General features: G+C 32.4%; 1 protein-coding gene across 5 annotated transcripts in view; it reads left to right on the forward strand.

The window, feature by feature from the left end:
- Positions 1-8,868, forward strand: part of LOC134534701 (protein sprint) — a 731,313-nt gene extending 722,445 nt beyond the window's left edge. For all 5 annotated transcript variants that reach the window (XM_063373173.1, XM_063373175.1, XM_063373177.1 and 2 more), the window contains one exon: positions 5,195-8,868. In XM_063373173.1, the coding sequence (XP_063229243.1) occupies positions 5,195-5,325 (131 nt within the window). In that variant the 3' untranslated portion in view covers positions 5,326-8,868. The remainder of the gene's footprint in view (positions 1-5,194) is intronic.
- Positions 8,869-16,172: the final 7,304 nt, after the last annotated feature.

The following is a 16,172-nucleotide window of genomic DNA, read 5'->3' on the forward strand; positions in this document are numbered from 1 at the left end:
TTTACCCAAAATAATTTATTATGCTTAATTTATTTCAGAGATATAGTAACCATAAATTGAGACTTCCCAATTTTCGCCCCTTAGGAGTTGCATTTTACAAAATGGTAAAATTGTGGCTTGTAGTTATTGTATGTTTGTAATTGGTCCTTAGTATTTTTTATTTATGCTTGATTAATTTTGGAAATATAATTAATTATCTTCAAACCTTGTTTCCCTCTTTTTCACAGTATAGGGGTTGAATTTTACAGAATGGTAAAATCGTGGTTGGTAATTTTCATATGTTTATTATTGCCAGCAAAAAAAATTTCTATACTGAATTTAATTTTGATATATAATTATTAATCTTAAAACTGTACTTACTGGTTTTCATTCCTTGAATTTTGCAAAATATAAAAATTGTGGGTCGTAGTTTTTGTATTATTATTAGCAGTACCCAAAATCATTTACTACCCTTAATTATATTCAGATATATAATTATTAATCTTAAAAGCATACTTACCTCTTTTTTTTCCTTAGGGGTTGAATTTTGCAAAATATAAAAATTTTAGATTGTAGTTTACATATGTATATTATGGTACCCAATACATATAATTTGTTACGTTTAATTAAATTTGGATAGGTATATAATTATATATCTGAAAAGTATACTTTTTTACCTCTTTCTTCACCCCTGAGGGGTTGAATTTCCAAAATATTAAAATTGTGGTAGGTATTTTTGTATTTTTATTATTGATACAGAAAATCATTTATTACCCTTTATTATATTCAGAAATATAATTATTTATCTTAAAAAAAATACCCCTTTTTTACGCTTCAGGGTTTGTATTTCTCGAAATAAAATTGTGGTTGGCAATTTTTGTATGTTTATTATTAGTACCCAATATCATTTATTACCTTTAATTAAATTTGGGGATATTATTATTAATCTTAAAAACATAGCTACCCCTTTTTCACCCCTTAGGGGTTGAAATTTGCAAAAAATATAAATTGTGGTTGTTTGTATTTGTATGTTTATTATTGATACCAATATAATTTATTATGCTTAATTGAATTCGTAGATGTTATTATTCATCTTCAAAACATACTTACCCCTTTTTCACGTATAAAGGGGTTGTTCTTTCACAAAATCAAAAAATTTTAGTTGGAGGTTTGTATTTTAATTATTGGTACCGAATATATTTTATTTAGCTTGATTAGTTTTTGAGATATAATTAATTATATTTAAACAATTTTTACCCCTTTTTAATTTCCTTGGGTGAGGGAGGGGGGGGGGGGGGGGTAATTCTGTACTTATATGTAGCCTAGTTTCTAAGTTAGCCCAAGACCTTTCTAATAAGAAAAAAAGGTTTTCGAAATTCATCTAGTATTTTTCGATTGATGCTTGAACAAACAGACAAAAAAATTTAAAAAAAACTTAATTTTTGTTTTCTTAATAAAATAATGTAAATAGTCATTTCCAATAATTTTTTCTTCATTCTATCCAATGTAAAGACATTTTGCTTAAAAAAGTTTTATTGTTTATGTGCTGAGAACAAACAATTTAATGGTTTGTAAACTAGTAGGGAAATTTCAACTGGGTTAGACTATATGATATGACTTAAGTTACTATTAAGCTGAAGCAAACTTTGGAGTATCCTGATGTAAATGATTATTACTTTTATAAGTGTTAAAATTATCTCTTTCTTCAGTAAACTGCAGTTAATATTTGGATAAAATTAAAAAAAAATTGCAGAGATTTTTGTTCTGATTTTTAATAATTTCAGCTGGTAGGGCAGGTAAAAAATTATTTTTAAATACTTATAATGTGAAATAATGCAGTAGTAGGTATATTTGTATTTTTTTTTTTTTTTTTGCTGTGATGAAAGTTAAACATTTTGTTCTTGTTTTGTTTGAAGAATATTTCATGTTTTGAATATTGATCAGGAATGTGACACATTTTGAAATGATGGAGGTAAAATATTACTATAATTCATCGGTGTACACAGGATTTTTTTTCGGGGGAGGTTGATCCAGGTTTTCAAGAGAAACTCCATAGACTGTAAAAACTAATATAATATTAGGCCTATATAAAAGACCATAGAAATTGCATTGGTAAATTTCTTATTTCTTATATTTTATTCTACAACGTGACCTATAAAAACAAAAAAATATCATCATTTATTACTTAAAAAAAATAATAATACCAAACTTAAAAATTAAAAATCCAGTGAACCAAGGACTTGGTGGGTAACATAAATGTGATATTTTTTTTTAGGTTAGTTTATACGAGCAAAGCAGTCCTTGAACGACCTAGCTGAATTTTTAAATAAAAAAACATTAAATTGGAATAAAACTTAACGTAGTATTACAATCTCTTCAACCTTTGATTTTATTTTAATGAACTTATTTATTTCTTAGTTAAATAAATTAAATAGCAGCAAATTTCATTTTTCAAAACTGGGCTATTATAGGTTTGTAGTTTGTACGCAATCTCTCTTTTAATTCACATAAGTATGTTTACATTACAATATTTAATACCTACACAAACCTAATAAAATAAAAAATACATAGGGGAAGTAAACTACTGTTGCCAAAATAATTAATTAATTAACCAAATGGATTTAGGTAGGCACTTTACAATATTATACCTAATAAGTTGATGTTGGGAAGATATATATATATGTGTGTGTGTGTGTATGTATGTATATATATATATATATATATATATATATATATATATAGTAAGGGTGTTAAAAACTAACAAACAGTTGAAGTGCAGTTAAAACAGAATTTAAAAAAATAAGTTTTGAACCTAACCTTTCTTTCATGCGCCGCGATTTAGAAATATTTTTAGCGAAGGAGAGCCAAAGATAGGCTCTGGGCTGTACTATTGTATATGTATTAATATATGTATGTACTTCGATCACAAGGGCCAAAATTTTTAAAATGTAGCTCGTAGAAGTTAAAAAATGTGTGCGCTCCACTTAACGACCTAACAATGACTAATCTACAGAATATAAACACCTATGCATTGTGTTGAGGTCACTGAGCTACTGACTCAAACACAACTTCAAGCCACATCGCACTCAATGTGGTCCGTTTCAACTAAGGCGGGAAATTCAAGTTTAAGTTTTCCAATGTTTGAAACAGTAATTTAAAATTACGTATCTCACGATTATGCAACATTCTTCTTCATATACATACAGTATTTAAATGAATATACCTGACTTATTTAATGATGAAAAACGTTTCTTCCCCCGTGTTTTAACAGTTTTATGGAGTTTTGTACGAACTAAGTAGCAGAGTTGCAATCTTCCACTGCTACCCAATGCCCAATTCTGTTAAGCAAAACTAAAACATAATCAAAGTTGATTTGTTCTACTGATTAGTCCGCAGATTCTAGACTTGAAACTGACCAGTTATGACCAACCACTGCGATGCAACTTTGTTTACGTTTGCTAAACCAATTGGGCTGCTCAGTGACATTATCTCTTTCGTTGCTCAGTGCGAAACTTCAGACAATGAGCTTTGCATTACATGAGCATTCACAATTTCTTGACTTTATTTCAATGGGCGGAGGGGATTGAACACCTAAAACACACAAACAACCCCCCCACCCCCCTCCCCTTGGTTAAGCCTTTGCTATAATCCTTCAAATAATGTGCAAATCACTACTCAGTATGTAGTTATTCAAAAAAAATAATTGGTTTCTGTTGATGGGGAATTTTGAGAATTGAATTGCTCATATTTTATGCAAATGAAGGGAAAAATTGAAACTTAGATTTACACCAGTGAATTCCGAGGCCGCGTTCGTGCATGTTCAGGTTTTATTCCTCCTCAGGTTTTTTCTGTTTACCTGTAATCAACACGTCAAGGATTTATATTTTAAATATCCAATTATATTTTATGTGCTTTTATTTGGTTAGAAGTTTTATGATGATTGGTTATCTCATTGGTGATTCTGAAAGAAAGATACTTTTCTGAAAATAAAAAAAATTTCCTAATGTTGGTGGTTTTATCATTTTAACTAATTTTTAAGTTAGCTATAAATATTAAAAATTGAAAATTGATGATATCATGAAAATGGTCAACTAGCTACATTTAAAATACTGTAACAAAATTTTAATGGTGGTTAGGAATTGCCATTTTAAAATGTAGCAAAATTAATATAAGTAATTCACCCACTTATTGTATAAAAATAATGTTGCTAATCCAACCTAACTTAAACAACCATACACAGGATATTCTAGTTTTTTTTATTGTAGCTAACCTAACACTATTTTAAAATAATTTTAGTGTAGCTTGACAATTATTCTCTAATTTTTCAGTCACTAAAGTCTGTGAAAGATAACCTCGACATCATTCCCACACAGTTTTGTCCTATGGATGTTGCATGAACGCGTGGCAAACTTCGGTGAACTTTGGAATTGTTTGGTCCATTGGAATGGACTGGTGTGAACCATAGGCTTCCTACAAAAAAGTGCTATTTGTCAGAAAATGCTAAAACAGCCTAAAACATTCCATTATTAAAATTTAGAAGAATTAAATGGGACAAAATTTACGCTAATGTCAAGCAAGTTTTCTTTTCTGTAATATTTTTAATGGGTGTACATTTTAAAATCTTTTAATAAACTTATGTAAATATACATTACCTACTAGGAATTTCTTAAATATTACACTAATCAGAGGAAATTTTGAGATTAATTAGTATTTCCAATAAGAGAATTTTCAAGAAACATCTAGAAAGAAAGATGGTCTTGGAAGATACAATTACTATGTAGAGTATTAAAACACTAAAATCAAGTTTAAAATTTGACTTAACCACAAATGATTCTCTAATATTGTAGATATAAGTATATAGCTCCTTGCTTAACACTATCACAAAAACTTCTGGAATTTTTCTACATGTTTCTAGAATCTTTAACATAACCATAAAAACCTAAATGTTTGTATCACATTTAACAAATAAATATCTGAAATGTTTTAGAACAATACTTCAAACCAACAGTAATTTGAAGACTTTGGTTCTTAACCTATGTAAATGAGTAAATCTTTTTTTTTTTTTTTTTAAAAAAATCCCACCCACATTAACCGGATGTCCAGACAAGAAGGGTCTGGATTAGCATGACTCTACTGTACAACCTTTTTTGTGTACGCGCTTGTTTGTATACACTGTCAGTGTGCATTATCTATTAGCATGTTGCTTGTTCCCTAGAAACACTCCTGAACGACAGCGAGTGCCCACAAGACGTGAAAGGCGTGGTCGCAGAAGGGGGCAAGCACTGCATGTTCGCCTACAAGAGGATAGATGCGAAAATCGCATGGCCTACAACGTCCTCGTGTTGAGTGCTTGCACTTACAGGAATCAATGAAATTTGCTCAAGGTGCAAGGATTAAAGAAGCCACTTAACTCTGCAATAGGGTATTTTTTTACATCCAGTGAACACTATTTGAGGTTTCTTGCCAAGAAATATTTCAGCTTCTGGAGGAGTAAATCCTCATTTCTAAAAAAACATTTCGCTGATAGAAATGTTCTGCAATATCATTATAATATAACCCACAAACACTGTGGAAATAATAATTTGAATGCAAACAAAGGAGCGCTATTTTCTTCTGCTCTGTTTAATAGCATAGCAGCCATAAATTATTTTTATTTCAACACTTTCAAAAACTATATATATTCTTGCATTGCCAAAATGTAGCTTTTGTACGTACTTCCTAAGATATTTTACTTACTTTAAATCACATTTATTACACACCACAATAGTTTACTTTATGTTAATTGCTTGCACATATACTTAGACAGTGTTACTGATATTTCAATTTAATAATTCTCATTTCATTGCTTTTCCAGTTTCATGACAAAAAAATTACTCTTTCAAAATTAAATATTTATCTCTAATTTAAGCATGTATAAAAGCAAGTTTACATATTTTGCCATTTATTCTTGGACAGTTTTAGTTGTATTGTATGAATATTATTTATTAGTTACATTATGATTCTGTTAATTTTTGTGCTGCATACTAAGAATTAAAACATTAATGTTTATTCAGTGACAACGTTTACATTTGAACAACCAGAATGTACATACTAATAATTATCTCGTTTGTTCATTTTTAACCAGATGACATTTGTTGTGATCGTCAAGTTTTTTGTGAATGTATTTTTTTAAGGTCCTGTGATTTTATTTATACTTTTATGGAAAATAGCTATGTGAATGTTTTTATGGAGCAATAAATATATTAAACATTTGATACTCCGTATGCCAGTAACTCATTTAATGTTATGTACTATGAAGTTAATAGAAATATAATCAAGGGCTTGATCAGGGAGGGTAGCTACCCCCTATTCAAAATGGAAAAAAAGATTCAACAAATTTCTGGAAAATTTATTAACAGTTGATTTTTTGTTTTTCAACACAAAGAAACTATTACCAAATACACTACATCATAAGTGAAAAGTCACAACCTCTAAAAAGAGATTGAATTCCTTAAGATGCCACCCCTTCCGTATTGATAATATATTTCTCGTTCTTTTACTGAATTAGATAGATACTATTGATGAATAATATGTGGGTTATTTTACAATTGAATGTTTTGTCATTGATCCCTTTATAAAAAAAATTGTTAATGAGACATTGTAACAAAAAATAATTTAGATTATTTATTTAATTAAATTTATGTACCAAAAAATAAATTTACCTTTAAAAGTTGGCATCTTTGCTAAATCTATTAGCTCACTATGATGTATGATGTTTTATATACTAGTATATAAAACTAATAATATTGTATGTAGAAATATTAATATATTTCACATAAGAATTTATAAATTTTAATTTAGACTATTTACAACAAATCATACATAAAATTGAAGGTAAACTAACCTAGTTTTTCTTTCAAATGTCCCATATGTGCACCTTTAGTTATACGGCACACATCCAACCTAAAGTCCCTTCAGAGTTGCAGGGCTCAGAAAAACACTAAATAATTAGATGCGAGGTTGTGGAATACATAGTTCAGCGTCACTAATGGTTCAGAAACCACACTGGGCTAATAACTCTAACTTTAATAACTTTGGTTCAGAAGTCTGGAGTAATGGAAGCAATAAATAGCCTCTTCAATTCTGTGTCTCAACTCTGAAAAATAATTAGGTAGCGGCGGAACGTAGACAACTTTTATAAAGCCCCAAAGAATTTGCATGGTGTTATGTCAAGTGAACATGGAGGCCAGCGAAAAAGAGCTCTGTCGTCTCGAATTGCCTATACCATCGTGCAATGTTTTTGCCACTTGGGGGATCACAATTAAACTTAAAACAAAACACATTCTGAACTGGAATTACTGATTCACTCTTAGCAAATTGCAGAACTCAAAACGCTTTACCCTCATCATTTATGTGGCGCTGCGAATTAACGATCTACAATGCTTACAGTTGATATTATTAAAATTTTTAACTTGGGCATTATTTTATGGACATACTGTATTTTTCTTTCCTGTGGTTGACAACCAATGTGCCAGCTGATCAACCCTACATCTTTACTACAGTGCAAGGTTTTTAATCCGGCTTTCTATGGCTCAGCACATTCCGTAATCCAGCATCAATTAAGTTCAAATTATTTTGTGTGAATTCCAGCTACCGGCATTTTTAGTTCGCTCAGAGATTATGGTTCTGGTCGGTTTTCAGTTCATTACAGCATTTCCCATTTTATAGCAGTTACATTTCATGGGTGAATTTCTTTAGTATTCCTGTTAAAACTACATCAACATTCCATAATCCAGCAAAATCTTCAATCAAAAATGGTTGTGGTCATGAACTTACCAGATAAAAGACCTTTAAATATACTTTATTATCACTGCCAAATTTTATATTATATGTTTTTTTTTATCACTGCAATATTTAAGTGCTTAGTCCATGCGTAATCTATCCTAACAATTAAATTTAACTGCATTTGTCAGCATATGATTTACCAAAGATAAGGTATTTAAAACCCATGTTTTAATTTCAGGTAATTGTTTTGCACACAGCTCTATCATTTTTGCAAAATTCTTGCATACTATTTGTACAAGTTTTTAAATATAATTGTACTAGTTAAAGTTTATAATCGTGAGACCTACCTATGACTTCTTTATATTTTTCATTGTACTTTGATATAAAGTAATTAGTTTTATAATTTTTCAAAATGGTTGTTTTCAAACAAGTATTACCATTTATTTCACACAGTGAAGCTATTAAAACCAGGATTATTATAACCATGTTTACGTCATTTATATGTAAAGCTACACGTCTAACACATCACAGGATTGATACATATTAGAACTTTTATATCTTTTTAAAAGCCAAATATTGCCATATTTCTGCTTCTCAATCTTTAAATTCTGTCTTTTAAGTATCTTAAGGAAAAATTTACACTGTGTCTCAAACTCAGTTTCTTCAGGACACCATTTAATAAAATGTATGATTACGGAAGGGGCCTTATAAGGCATATTTGTACAAAATTTCTACCAAAAATCATTTTTTGGTAGAAGTTTTTTTTGTTAGAGTATGTCTTAAGTGGTGATCAGTATTTGGCTTTCAGCTTTTTAAAATGAACTTAGATTTTCACTTTGGACTGTACTGTAGAGTACACATTTCTGTACATTTTTATACTAATATGCTAGTCAACAGTAATAATTTTAATTAATATTGCTGCTTTTTATTACTGTAATTTTAACTTTTTAGTTCTTGTGGTATAAGTATTGTGAAGATTGAAATCTCTGTAATATTTTGTTAAGTTACATAATTTATATTTTGCTTTATTCTTTGTTGGTATCTCCACATCACTTATGATAAGCTATGTAAAATATATTGTGTATGTTTTCTGTCTTTTGTAATTAAAATGAATTTTTTTCTAAATTGTATTATGTTTACTTACTCTCCAGTCTTTCCACAAATCCTAAAAAGTCTGCCTATGGTATGTTTAAATATTGTGCACAGTTTTCTGTACACATAAAAATTCGGAGTTTCTTGGTATACATTCTTACATACTATATATATTATGTATTCGTACATATATACACACATACATACACATATGCATATGCATATATAAACAAACACACACATACAGTAAAACCCTTTAAAAAGTCCACTTAAGAATATGTCGTGCATATAAAGTTTAAAAAGTTTAAAAAATTTAGCCCTTGACCTATTAAAGACATACAATTTTATCTTTTTTATTAAGGCTGTAATTTCAAAGTTTCTTGTAAAATTTTGTTACAGGAATTAGCTGTATATATGCATATAACATAATACACATGCACACATACACACGCATACCCACACAAAAACCTGGACACAATTTCACAGGTATTTTTTTAAGGTGCCTTATTTTCTTTTTACTTTTTAATGCCTACTCAAAATCAAAAATATTATTTTTGTTTTTCATCCTGTTTCGTAATTCACCAATACATCTTGTATGAACTAACTACATTATCCTCTATGTTTTTTCTAATAGGTGTGCCGCTAATTGGTTAATTTTGAGCACAGTAGATACCTTTAAATTAATGACAATTATGTTCCAGTAATGTGATCCAGTGTACAGTTTTAGTTTTGACATTTCTTGCTATTTTTAAGTATTATTTGGAGTTTGCCCTACTCTAGTGTTCAAAGAGCCCAAGACCTGTATTAGTTCCCCGCAGCGACACCGGGCTTCAGCCCACTGCATTTCTGTTTGCATGCGTGTTCAGTCTTCTCAGCTAGCGTACAGCCATAGGGCCCTGTTGCATGACCACATCATCACGCCAGTGTGCCACACCTTTTTTGCTTGGGTTCCTGCTGGTGTCTGCATGGTGTATCACTGATAATTACACCGGGACTGCCATGGCCTCGCTCTCTTGCTGCATAGCGTTCCCGACTTCCTACTTACCCCCTCCTAATTCATTGCAGTGTTTCTTACCCCCTCCCCCCCAGTTCTTTTGTCATTCCATAGATAGGTATGCTTTTACACATACTTCCGTCCCCCCCCCCCTTTTTTTTTCTTTTAGAGATGTTTGTGTTTGCCATGTAAGCCATCTGCCGGGGTAACTTAACTTAAGCCCCTATAGCTCCTCATTTCACCACCATAAGAGCCACTTCCTGTGTGGTCTGCCTCCTCTTTGGCTACCTTCCTCCACCCTCTCTAGGCATCTTCCACGAAAAAAAAAATTCCTTGCAAGTGGCGACTTCCAGCATCCTTCTGCCAGGTCTTCGGGCCAGGTTCGACTCAAATGGTCTCACCTGCCTTCAGCACTTAAACTAGAGTCGGCCACAGCTCAACATCATATATTACAGTGAAAGTTCGTAGCTGAAATGTGGTCATTTAACGCGGGAATAACCCCCACTACTTTCAAGAACGCCATGGTTTAGTGAAGTGGTATTATTTTCCTGGAATATCTTTACCCAATTTTGGATTACCATCTTTCAACATGCTCTCTTGCTGTTTTAACACCCACATCATTGTGGGTGTATGTATCAGAGTATCCAAGTCTCTGACAATTCATGTTTCGGTCTCCACCGCACAGTCTTAGCGTACAGGTTGGCCAAGCGTGGGCATTACTATACCCCTTGTGGCAATGCTGGGCTCTGCTGTTGTCCAAAGAGAGCCAGCCTCTGACATCCTCCTTCACTACTGGCCAGCTGTCATTGCAAGTCTGCAGCTAAAACATCGACTCATATATGTATTAATTATAAATAATTACTAAGCAAGGCTACCAAAACAAAATATAAAAATATAATGATGTAAGTAAAATACCAAATATTTCATGTACCGGTTGGCTGTTTTTTTTTACTTCAAGTATTTTGCTTGACGTTTTATAAATTTTTATATTGGCAGAAGAGACAATTATTTGCTAAATTATGACCAAAACACTTCAGTTATGGATGTAATGTTTCCTGCAAAAACATATGTTCTGATGTGCTGCGTTTTAAAGTAAAAGAAGTCTTCCAAGCTTTGTGTGTTATTTACAAGAATCCCTGTACTTTATAGTAATACAATTTTTACTACAGGTTGCATAGACCTGAAGTAACTGGAATGATGAAGTTAATGCTTCATTTATTTATCTAGATTTGAATGCACTCATGCCTTCAGCCTCTGTAGTAAGGATACAAAAACAGCATGAGAATCCCTGAAAGAAAGTAATCAATTGATACTTATTCATTGCTAGTATGTACCGAAGGCACAGTGTAACATAAGATTATTAGATAACAGTTTTTAAAAATGTTATTTTCTTTATTATTCTTAGTTGCATGGTAAAACATCAATGACAAAATATTGAACAATGTTTCAAAACATGACATCTTGTGCAATCATATTGTGTTGAAGCCATCTCTACTAATAGCAATTGTCTACCCCAAAATGCCTCAGAATTTTCCTATGAATGCTCGTACAGCACAACATGAACTTGACTGGGTATAAAATTGTGTTATTCAAGTGGCGTCCATCGCATCACGTCCATTACGCTATTGCCTTTATCATGTTAATAACATGATCATTCCAGCTCCCAGATTGGAACGAACTGAAACTGAAATTGAAAGTTTAGTCTTCCCACACACATGATCAGTTTTGGTGTTGCGGTTGCTGTTGCTGTTGGATGTATTGTTTCATCGTAGATTATGGATGAAACTTTGGATGTTGCAATTGCAGTTGCACTTTTAGTTAGAAAAAGGAAAAAAAAAAATAGCATAGCACCCAAGGAGTATAAGCAAAGACGTGTTCCATGACACTCAGCTGATGGACTGATGGACTGATTTTTTTGGACTGATGGTTTGGATTGGTGAGACACTGTTCCCATACACGGCCGTTCGGACTGTGGGCTCGATGGGGAGCCATCAGTTCGTCAATCCATCAGTTCTGACTGATGAGTCCACTGCCCTTTCACACACACGGCAGTTCCGACTGATAGGTCCTAAGTAATAAAATTCGTGCCTAAAAACACCCGTTCAATTTTCTTGATAACAAAAATTACATACAACATACTTCTCTCACATTTTTAACTAGATCACTTATATTTTAATTTTTCTTTTTATTTGTAGCATCTTAGCTCTCAGTATACGGCATCAGGTAGGAGTAAATTAGTGAATGGAACGGAAGTCGCATGGCATAGAAATTTGTAATCACCTGTGGCGGATGGGGCGCACCATTGTTCATAAAGCCAAAGGAAAACTTTATAGTATTAACTGTTTGATTACTTTTAAAAATATTGACAGTTTTTTAATAAAGTTCCTTGTCGAAAATCAGGTCCAAAGCTGGGATTTAGTATTTTTTTAAAGGTCTTCTTCGCTTCTATAGGAGCCGTTTCATTATTTAGTTTAAAAATTTTGTCTGCAAATGAAATAATTCGATAGTTGTCGTAGCTGCTCCGGCAGCGAATTCTAGCGGCGGGTGTGGAAACTACGCGAGATTCGCGTCCTTAAATTAAGTTTAAAACAAATTTTGCGTACATTTATCACTTTTGGTATAATTTTAAAAAATTCTACGTTAAATTTCTTGGCCAAATTTCTTATAACAAGTAATATTACACTGTACTTACATTGAGCGAGAATGTTTGAGACGAGTGAATTCACGTGCGAGTAGCTAGATAATTCTATTAGTGTATAGGTTTTACCGGCATAGCTACTACAGTTGAAGCCACCGTTGTGCAATTTAAACGTAATAGTAATTGTTTCCCGTTATAAAAGTAATGGTTATAGTTTTAGCACGGCCTTTTCAAGTTGTAAAATAAGTTAATCCACAAGATACGAATACAATTTAATTTTTCTAATGCGATAATCTGGTACTAAAAATAATTGGTTGTCTGTAAAGTCGGTTTACGGACAATAGTTTAACGTGACAACGTCATAACAAAACATTGATGAAATGATTGATCCAGAAGAAAATGAAATATCATATTCGGCCTGAGACAGCCGTTAATAGGTTTTTGCAACCAAACCATTTAGGCATTAAAAATATTATATTCTTTGAGGAATATTTTTTTTTTAAATTTTTCTATCTCTCGTATGATAAAATCTACCTATGCATACTTTTATAAATAAAATTGAATCATTTTTATTAAATTATCACTATTTTGTATGGATACAAAGGAGTGAAATGAAATGTACCTACAATTTAATTAATAAATTTACTTTTATTTGCATTCCTAATTCATATATATTTATTACTAGAGACCGGAAAAATTCGCGAATTCATTTCGCGATAGGCTAAAATACAAATAGTTATACCTCAGTGCTGCCTCTGCTATTGGCTCGCAACTCACCTGGATGACTCTGGGCCAATAAGAAACACCAAACCAAAGCTTTATTGAATCACAGGCTGCTACGTTGGGACGTCTCACAAGGCAGCAGCCAATGAGTGGGTGACATTTGACCGAGTGTACGTATAACTGTGGAGTTCATCCTACAGGGCATTGAACCCGCGAATTTTTCCGCTTCCTATTTATTACTTTTGAAATGTTGCGTGCGCCATATTTATTTTTACAAGTACAAAAAAAAGTTTCGCAGTGCCGGGATTCGAACCGACAACCTTCAGTTCGCGAGGCTGACCGCACGGCCATGAGGCAATACTTGAAATACGATAGTTTTAGATGTTATATACAAGTTATAAAAATTTTCTTCACGGTAGGTGAATAATATTATTACGATTTTATAACAAATACGCATCCCAAATACACCAAACTTATTTATAATGTGTTACAATATTTTTTTAAAAATTGTGCAAAAGATCCCGGGTGTAATTTGAATTATTATTTGTAACTGTAAAACACCATTGTTGGTTCAAAACGTATTTTAATATTCATCATTACTTTTAAATAACCGTACAGATTGTGCTGAAAATCGGTGGACGATCGTTAAATTACATAATATTAATAATTCAAAAGACGAAAATATGATTGAAAAGTCAAATCGATGGTTGTTCCAATCGAGTGGAAGAGAGATGCCACGCATGCGTACAATGAGCATGAAGAGAGATGCCACGCATGCGTACCTACAATGAGCATGAAGAGAGATGCCACGCATGCGTACAATGGAATGAGCAAACAGGACACATCCGTAGTGGGACATCCGTAGTGGGACATCCGTAGTGGGACACTTGTTCGTGCGTGCAGCCGGCGTTCATCGATTTATTAGACGTCACGTCAAAAAAAACTGACGCTATCACATTTAACGATCTTATGGCGAGACAAATTAAGAGACTTTATTACGTCATGTCGATAATTTAATTTTCTTGTCATGACTATCCATTCAAGAGCTATACCTGTAAAATTAATTACAATTGCTCGTACATTTTTATGTTCCGTCACAAATCAATTTTGTATATTTTACAGCTTGCGAATAGCCGGAATTTCAATAGCTCGTCACGGCCGTACGTCAATCCGCAGAGCTGTTTACAACATGTCTTGTATTATTAGAATAGTTTGAAAGTCATTAAAGTTATGCACTTATAAATCATAAACTTTTTTTTTCCATTCTGGCATTTATTTAAACATTTTCAGAGTTACCATGCGGAATTAATAACACTTCTGTGACTCAGGCAAATATGTTTGAAGAATAAATCTTTAAAAAATAATTACGGAATCAGCTAAACAATTTAACAAACTTTAAAACCTTGTAATATATTTGACACGAAAAAAGAAACCTTGCAGATATTTGGAGATTATAATTTTATCAGTCTGTCCGTCCGTCTAAAGTATGAAGAATGAAACGGACGGATGGAGGTGACTTTTTTAATTCCAGCCTAACTTGTAGTACATAACTGTTATGTTATAACCAACATGGCATGTGAAATCTAACCTTAAAATAATAATTTAGAGACTGACTGAGCTACAAAACTTCAGTGTTTGCTTCCTTACCTTCAATCGTGACAGCCGTCCAACTCATGCGGCGGCTTTTTAGCAACTGCCTGCCTAATGGGTCACTACACTTCGAAGTGCTCTTCGCTGGAGGCAGTGTTGCTAACTAAACTATACGAAACTCTGGTACGAGTTACGGTAAAACTGTGGTATTTCCAACAGACTAGTAGCAAATATTTGCTGGTAGTGCATTGATACAACTATCATTAACTGGACTTTGGCCGGGTTTATAAACTACGTAAGGAACGTAACGACTAAAAAACGCAACACGTAACCCACGCAAGAAAATCACGGTATTTTATAAGACACGCAATTCGCAAGACGTCACCAACCCTACAATCTGAACCTGTAAAACAGTTGAAAACTAATTTATTCCACGGGCTTCTTTCGATAATTAATGTTTATCATGAAAACAGATGAAATTTCGAATAATTTGACAAGTGTTATTTTCTTTCACTGTGCTAAAGTTAAACAAGTGAAAATGTGATGTATTTATACAATTAAAACAACTACGCGCCCTTCTTTGCACACAAATTTCACTTCAGGTATGGAAGGCAAAAACTCAAGCCGAAACGCAAGAAGTTGAAAGTTGGCCGATGCTTACGTTGCGGTTTTGCGTCTCGCGTGGTTCTTAAATGTGTATTTCAAAACGTAGTCATTTAACTTTTTGCGTCTTGCGTTTCTTGCGTAATTTATAAACCCGGCCTTGTTGCTCTACCCATTTTGTTACTCTTGTACTTTATAACTGTAATTTGTCATTGAATATCTGTTAATTAAGATACAACATTAAGTGAGGTGTATATCAACTCAAATGTTAATTTATTACCTCAAGAGATCTCCTAGTTAGCTTTGCTGTTTATTTCGTAGCGAAGTAGTAAGCAGTTTTGAAAGTTGACTAGATTGCACTGGACACATCCGTGAAGTTAATTTAGGTCCACCTATTTTACTGCCAGCTTTGACGAAAATTAATTTCCGTTCACATATACAAATGTTGTATTCTATGAAGAGTATCAACAACTTATAATTTCACTGACACTGGTTTTTGACAGCGATGCACATTTCCAGGAATTCAGCCAAGTACACCAATTCGCCCACCATTTTTAAACTAAATTAATGCCCAAATTTCTATATAGGCAGGAGAAGTGGTTATATAAACTTTCCCCAAAATGTATGATTCAAATATTTTATAAATATATATTAAAATTAATATAATCAGAAACTGATGGACAGTTTTAAAGTTTTAATAATTTAAATTTGACAGAATATATTTTAATGTCCAAGTAATCAATTTTAAACGGTTACTTAGCAGATACGTCAATACGTTAAAAATAACAA

Source organism: Bacillus rossius, chromosome 8 (assembly GCF_032445375.1).
Source record: "Bacillus rossius redtenbacheri isolate Brsri chromosome 8, Brsri_v3, whole genome shotgun sequence".
Classification (NCBI taxonomy): Eukaryota; Metazoa; Arthropoda; class Insecta; order Phasmatodea; family Bacillidae; genus Bacillus; species Bacillus rossius.